Source organism: Penaeus vannamei, chromosome 22 (genome assembly GCF_042767895.1).
Source record: "Penaeus vannamei isolate JL-2024 chromosome 22, ASM4276789v1, whole genome shotgun sequence".
NCBI classification, from domain to species: domain Eukaryota; kingdom Metazoa; phylum Arthropoda; class Malacostraca; order Decapoda; family Penaeidae; genus Penaeus; species Penaeus vannamei.
The window spans coordinates 23,599,501-23,607,000 of record NC_091570.1 but is presented as its reverse complement, the minus strand read 5'-3'; the positions used below and the strand labels follow the sequence as shown (position 1 = coordinate 23,607,000).

At 41.4% G+C, this 7,500-nt stretch overlaps 1 protein-coding gene across 1 annotated transcript in view; it reads left to right on the top strand.

Annotated features, from left to right (window-relative positions):
- Window positions 1–7,500, top strand: part of LOC113821393 (chymotrypsin-like protease CTRL-1) — a gene marked incomplete in the record, with an annotated part of 36,881 nt that overhangs the window by 28,454 nt on the left and 927 nt on the right. Inside the window, 9 exon segments of the mRNA XM_070136726.1 lie at window positions 778–958; window positions 1,314–1,408; window positions 2,256–2,356; window positions 2,980–3,101; window positions 3,247–3,321; window positions 3,968–4,154; window positions 4,671–4,788; window positions 5,272–5,440; window positions 6,970–7,076. Of these exon segments, the coding sequence (XP_069992827.1) occupies window positions 778–958; window positions 1,314–1,408; window positions 2,256–2,356; window positions 2,980–3,101; window positions 3,247–3,321; window positions 3,968–4,154; window positions 4,671–4,788; window positions 5,272–5,440; window positions 6,970–7,076 (1,155 nt within the window).

Sequence of the window (7,500 nt, the reverse complement as noted above, 5' to 3'; positions counted from 1 at the left end):
AAAGGAAGAAAGGCTGGCTTTGTGCTGCACTCCGTTTGCTATTTCCCCTTAGCTCTTTTCAGGACCATAGTAACCTGCAACGCTCTACAACCCTTGACATGTAACATATTTTGTCCTAATCGATAACTCTTTTTACCTTTTCTTACCTGGGGCTTCGCTCCCAAGCTTTGCCCTGTTGCTGTATTTTGTATGCGCCGCTAATGACCTTAGATGTTGGCGCGGCAGAACATTTTCAGTATTAAAAGATGTATGTGTGCTGTACACAGATGATGAATTTTGAACATTTTGGAGAGGGCAGCGACGTCCCTACGTTCACCGACGGGTTTCATCTTGTATAACTCTTCCTGCCCTTGCTTGAATATTGTCCTATTTCCGTCATCACAATCTCAAAATCAGAAGTGCCAACGTATCCCAAAGGGGAGCAGGTCCGCAAACATTGGATCTAAAGAGTGGTTGATAAAGGCAAAAGCCACAAGAAAACTTTCGAGGCTTGTACAGTGTGTTGGGTATGGTCTCCAACTATAATGATGTGATGGCACACATCTTCTATCACTAATTGGTCGTGAGGATATGAGGTGTACCTCACAGCAGCAGAGGGCCTTGGGACAGGCGTTCATAGCTGCAGCACAGGGTACCTTGGCCACACATAAACGTCTTAAACATTTCTATTTCCTGGGACTGCAATATCGATCAAGAGACGGTTGACACACACACACTCTCTCTCTCAAGGCCTCATCCACTTGAGTCCGTATGCGTGACCTCAAATCCTACCAACAGGAATTCGGCGAGTTGACGGAGCTCGGGAAAATCTTCAGGAGATGCCGCGACAAGACGACCCCAGACCTCTCGGCGAAGGACGGTTTGGCACGGTGCCTCAGGAAGCACAGGGTCGCTGAGGAGAGGAGTGGCCGAGAGGGGGCGAAGAAGGGGAGAAAATCTAAGAACTCGCATAAAAAGGGTAAAGAAAGAGAAGGGGAACGTGCAAATTTTGGGAGGAGTAATAGGTGAAAAATGATTGATAATGCTTAACAGGAATAATTGGTCACAGTTGGTATTTGGTGGTATTGGGTGGCATTTGATTGCTAAAAGTATTCTGTTTATCTATCTATATTTATCTCTCTATAAATCAATGCGACCATTTGTCCATCCATTCATACGGCATCAGATGTCACTCTTCTGAGGATTGCCAAAAAGTACAGGAATTGTGCAAAACGTTTATAAGAACAATCGATCAAAAGTTCTAATAGTAGAATAATAACTAGAGGACTAATATCAGGTCAAAATAATCACTAAAGGCACTATTCCCAACCAAGCAGTGACGTGCGGAGAAACGTACTACATGAAGACTGGAGAAAAGAGGATTTTCCGCGTCCGAGCCAACATGAAAGTCTGTGCCATCTTCGTGCATGTGAGTCCAAGCTCTATAGAAGTACATATAAGTCCTCATAAGTACTTGTATAGACCTGATGTGAGTCCATCATACACTTCGATTTCTCATTGTTATTTTTTACGTTATCTGATGAGGATTAGTAGTTAGAGATGGGATGATTTATCATGTTATTCCTGTTGCGGGTGATTCATTTTGTGTTCAAATACGGTATTGGTTTTATTTTTGTTAATCACACAATATTCTCTTATTAGAAAATAGTTTTAAACTATCAATGTACACGATTCTACCGTTGGTATTCTGCGCTATGGTTTAAGCTGGGTGGTGGATGTACGCACACACGCACACGCTCACAAGCACAAACATGCACACAAACACACGAGGATACACACTACTGGCAGCATTGGGCAGGGGGAGGGAGCTGTTGTATGTGCATGAAGCATGAGACTACAGTTTCTGATCACAAACCGAATGCAATATCAGCAGCTGTTCTTGAGTTGAGTGAAGGTAAAGCTGGCGATCCCTCAAAATATTAATAAAAAATAAAGTCCTTTGAGGGGGCGTGGCGTGCTCGCTTGCATGGTTGTTTGTGTCAATGTGTCTGTGTGTTGGTTGTGCGTTTGTTATTTACGTATCCATATACATGTTAAGATGTGTGCGTTAGAAATGTACGTATTTCAATAATTTAGACTTTGGAATAATATTTGTATGCATATATATATATATATATATATATATATATATATATATATATATATATATATATATATATATATATGTGTGTGTGTGTGTGTGTGTGTGTGTGTGTGTGTTTATAAATACAGTGTAGTCTGTTCTTTCTTTTACGTTGTACCTTCCCCACACGCAGGGAGATGGGCGCACCGACCTCGAGATGAACTGCAAGACTTTCGCCCTGTCTGCCTGCAGGAAAGAGTATTTTTTCGTTCAAGACCAAACATCTGAGAAACAGTGAGTCTTTATTATTCTCTTGTCAGTCGCTGCTGTTTGTGCTGACTGCGTAACTGCTTTGCTCTTGTGTAGTTCACGCGATGCTATGTAAGGTGTCTAAATGATGTTCATTTACATGTGAGTTTAGAAATATTTTAATCATATTATTTATAATTTACCCTCACGATTGGGAATATTATTGTTGATCTCATTCCAAGAAAATTCCGAACGCTAGACCGTAAACATTTCGTATAACCAAGACATCGCACCACACTCGTTTGTCTTTGCTGAGCTCTTTCCCTTCCTCTCTCCTTCCTCCCTCCCTCCCCTCCTCCTTCTCTTTCTTACCTCCCTCCTCACCCTCTCCTCTTCCTCCCTCCCCTCCCATATCTCCCTCCTCTCCTCTCCCCTCCCCTGTATGTTCATATATTACATAGGTTCATTAGAAAGACTTATCTTGTGTCCAGGATGTTTTAATCTTAGATAAAGTGCACAGAACATCTGCCGTGATCTTCCACTCGCGATGTAAACAAAGGCCTCTCTACTGAGAGAGATGATGAGTATAAAGACATTCTGTATATAAAGGAACAGCATAATTATAAGTAGTATATTCCAATATGATTAAATGCACATCCCCCTCCCAGGTTCTGTGGAAACAAAGGCCCCGGGAAGATGACGGGGAGACGAGCCTTGTACCTCTTGTACGAGAGGCTCAGGCGGAGGAGGAGAAGGCCGAGGCTGTGGTGCTCCATCGAGGGGGTGGAACGTGAGTGCCGAGCTTGAGAAATTGGAAACTTTAAAAAGAGGAAACAATTTGGAATAGACGTTAAATCCCACCTCCACAGGGTTTTCTCCACTCGCGATGAAGGTCTGTTGACCCTACCCACCTAACGCCCGCTAACCCCTAACAGCTGGCGGTGCGGGCAGCGGCGTCGACGATGGACATGGAGCCAGCCCTGGCGTCCAAGCACAAGGGTGTGGCAATGGTGAGGAAAATGGGATACAAAAACACGCAAAGGTGGTCCCATATCCAAGGCGCCGTAGAGGACATTTATGTAGAGGAACTCGCATAGCAAACATTTGGATGATGCGGTTAAATGGCTCCTTCCCTGAAGTCCTGAGTTTGACCCCAGTTCATGTCTGTCATTCTCAGCTGACTAGGAGGGACTTGCCTGTCGCGAACCCAGCCAGCACTCACCGAGCTATGCCACGTGTTGTCTAAAAGATAATTACTGTTACCATCAATATTGTCTTTATGGTTATTATTGCAGTTATTGCCAGTCTTTTACTTGGCTTTGTCACTACTGACTTTGAAAATTATTATTATAATATCAGTGGTAACGATGGTGAAATTGATGTTAATAAGTAGTAGTGATAGTGATGATATTATTATTGATTATTGATAGTTTTAATTATTATTAATGGTGATGGTAATGTTTGTAATGATCGTTTATGATATTTGGCAAAAGAGTAATCATACTAACAGTGATGATTTTGTTGATTATAATGATTTAATAATAATTTTTATGATAATAGTGATGGTGAAATAGTAAGGACGATATTGCTAACGGTGCGTAGCTTAGAAATGTTTGATAATGAGCTTCATAATCATCGTCATCACCTATTCCCCAGTGTGTGGCCAGGCTCCAGCGGGCGCAGGAGCCTCCAGGATCGTGGGCGGGGAGGAGGCGGGCGTGGGCGAGTATCCGTGGATGGCCAGGGTGGAGATCTCTCTTGGCGGCGTCGGCATGGCGTGCGGGGGAGCCATCGTCACCACCACGCACGTCGTCACAGCGAGTCATTGCGTCGACAACGAATTGTAAGAATACTGATGATGATGATGATAATGATATCGACGATTTGTGGGGAATCTTTTATCTTTTGTATGCATGGCAATGAGTATGCATGCTCAGGTGCAGCATCTTAGGTCCTTTCGATGATCTGCCGCACTAGACGCCTCGTGTGGTAGTGGTTTTAGTTTTTATCAGAAACAACCAGTGATATGTTTCGGCAGCGCTCTACGTCAAGGCCCCACTCGACTCAGGCACTGTTTCCACATGCGAACTTTCAAATGATGCCAAGTAGTTGCCCTGACATCACTGCTCTTTGTTGTGCGAGGCTTCGTAGATTCTCCTTTTCCTCACTGACGTCATTTTCTCAACTGAGGAGTTGTCGGAGTTGGCGGCGAGAGCTACTTGTCAATGAAATATGCTTTTGTCAGGCAATCGGTCATTTTGAATAGCCTTGACTGACTGACAAAGACAGCCAGACAGATAAAGACAGACTGACTTCTTTCTCATCCAGCGGAGACTAATGCTTCTCCCAAACCCAACAGTTTGGAGATTACGGTGAAAGCGGGCTTGCATGACCTGTCCTCGTATCAGGAGAACACAACCCAGGTCATCAAGGCCAAGCAAGTTCTTCAACACCCGATGTTCAGTCCCATGACTTCCGTAAGTCTTGAATCAGTTAGTTGAAGTCCTTGTATAAGCTTGTTCTTGCAACAAGTGTCACAACTTAGGGCGAATAACCAAATGGTACAATCTCTGCGGCCTTGTTAGACTAGACTGCGTTAGCATTAAAAATCGGGAGCTCATGATACGTGTATAATGTGAGGTAGCGTGTTTTGAAAATGGTCACGAACAAGATTTAAAACGACCTTGATAATTATCTTGAAAGAAGCTTAGAGGTAGTGCCTTGGGGAGACAGTAAATGTGTGTGTAATTATGATAACCAGGTTTTTATTTTTCAGCCATAAAATTTTTTTTATTTTGTTTTGTTATTTGTTGTCCTATAAGAACGTTTAAAGTTTAAAGTGATGACAACGACAACGACAGCAGCGACAATAAAGACACGAATAAGAGCAGTGACCAAAAATAAAATAACTCTAGGGAACACACCCTCCCTCTACTACAAAACTGCACCCGTATCCGCAGGCGAACGACATCGCTCTGCTAACCCTCGAGGCGCCTCTGAGGTGGACGGCCGGCGTGGGGCCCGTCTGCCTCCCTCCCGACGCTGGCTTCGAGGGCCGAGTGGCGGTCGTCACGGGCTGGGGCTCGCTGGGGGCGGGTGAGGACTTCGCTTTGAGGGCCTGTTTGAGAGGTGATTGGGGCAGCAGTGGGGTGGATTGGCCTGTTTGCTGGACCGCGATCTTTTTTGTGGTCGGGTTATTGGTTTGTCTGACTCAGTTGTGGATTCCAGTGGATTTAATTGTGTCAAGTGAGAGGTTGATTGGGTTATCTACATTGATTGTGGTTTTTGATTAGGTTTGTCTGTTCCTTTCTGTTCTGTGATTGGTTTAGCTGTGTTGTTTGATAGGTTAATGGGTTTGTCTGGTTTGTATTTTGTGACAGGGTCCCCGATCAAAGATTGATGATTTAATTATTTCTAGTTATGAATGGTGCAATGGTGCCAACAGCTATAGAACAAAAACACTGCAGGGAGAGATTCCAATTTATTAATATGTGAGGTAAGAGAGAGAGAGAGAGAGAGAGAGAGAGAGAGAGAGAGAGAGAGAGAGAGAGAGAGAGAGAGAGAGAGAGAGAGAGAGAGAGAGAGAGAGAGGTAAATAGACCTGTAGGTACTGTAATGAAGCAAAACCCAGTTTAGTTCTAAATCATCATCATTGCGTTTTCTTTTTCTGATTTAGTTGGGTTTTGCGACCGGTTTGTCCAATCGCAAATTCGTGTTTACATGCTTGGCTTCCGATTCGCTTGTCCGTTTTGTTTTCAGAGTTTGAGGTTTGAGGTCGGCCCACGTGATCGTTTAGTCGTTTTGTGATCTATAAGGCTTCTTATTGGCTCGTTTGAATGCCCATTAGTGTTTTCGCAACGGGTGTTTCGATAGACAGTCGTGTTTTTACTTGTCTTCGCTATGTAAGGTTTCCGGTAGGCTTGTCTGATTAGGTAGTCAAACTCTCTTTTCTTTTTGGGATTACTGGATTAGTCAGATTGACTAGCCAAGCTCTCCTTTTTGGGATTCCTGGATTAGGCAAATTGTCTGAGGTACGACCAACAGGTCTATCTAGTGAAAATGTCAGAATTTTGTTGTTGTTTTTCTTGGTGTGTTCATGATGATAATTATATCAATATGATTATTATAATTGTTGTTATTATTATTATTATTATTATTATTATTATTATTATTATTATTATTATTATTATTATTATTATTATTATCAATATTATTATTAATATTATTATTATTATTGTCATTATTATCATTATTGTTATTATTGTTGCCTTTGTTCTTCTTATTGTTATTATTATTATTATTATAATAATTATTACAATTATTGTTATCATTATTATTGTTTGGCTATTATTTTTATTATTGTTCTTCTTATTATTATTAATTATTATTGTTACTATTATTGTTATTGTTAATGTTAATTAGACGTGTTTTTTGTTATTCTTATTTTCAGTTTTACTATTACTAGTATTATTTCTCATTATTATCCATAACATTATGACATTATCAATATCGTTATTATCACCATTATTATAATGATAAAGATGATAGTACTAGTCCTAGTACCAGTAATCATGATAATGAATCTTTCTACACCTTTTTCGCAAAGGATTTTTCTGTCTTATTTTTTTTTTCATCTAATTTTATTCCCTTTATCCCAGCCGGGCCGCACCCCACGAAGCTAAACGAGGTAGCTGTCACTATCACTGACCAAGAAATGTGTGAGGAGGCTTACAGCTCCTCGGTCTTCTCTGTCACGGATAAACACGTAAGTTGCCAGTAGGAGTGGCTTAGGATTTCAGAAGAAATGGGTTTATTATTACTCCAAGATTCAATAGTTTTGAATAGTGTGCGTGTGTGAATGCAAGAAATCATGTTATGATTGTCCTATTAATGTAATTCAATAATATCCCTGCATGCCTTGTGCTGTTGTCGCTTTAAATATTCATCGTTGAAAATACTTGTCAGAACTAATTTTTCAATCATGGCCAGGCTTTGGCTGTGTAACCGCTGTGAGTCCTCCTATTCATTGACGCCACGAAACGTCGGTAGAATGTAAAGTTAAATATTTGTGCTTTTCGTTGCTTGCATTTTGCACTTCATTTGTTTGTCGTTAGAGTTCCATGACAGAGGACGACACAGTAGACAAAAAAGATGAGCAGAATTAGGCATTATTCATAAAAATAAAGAAA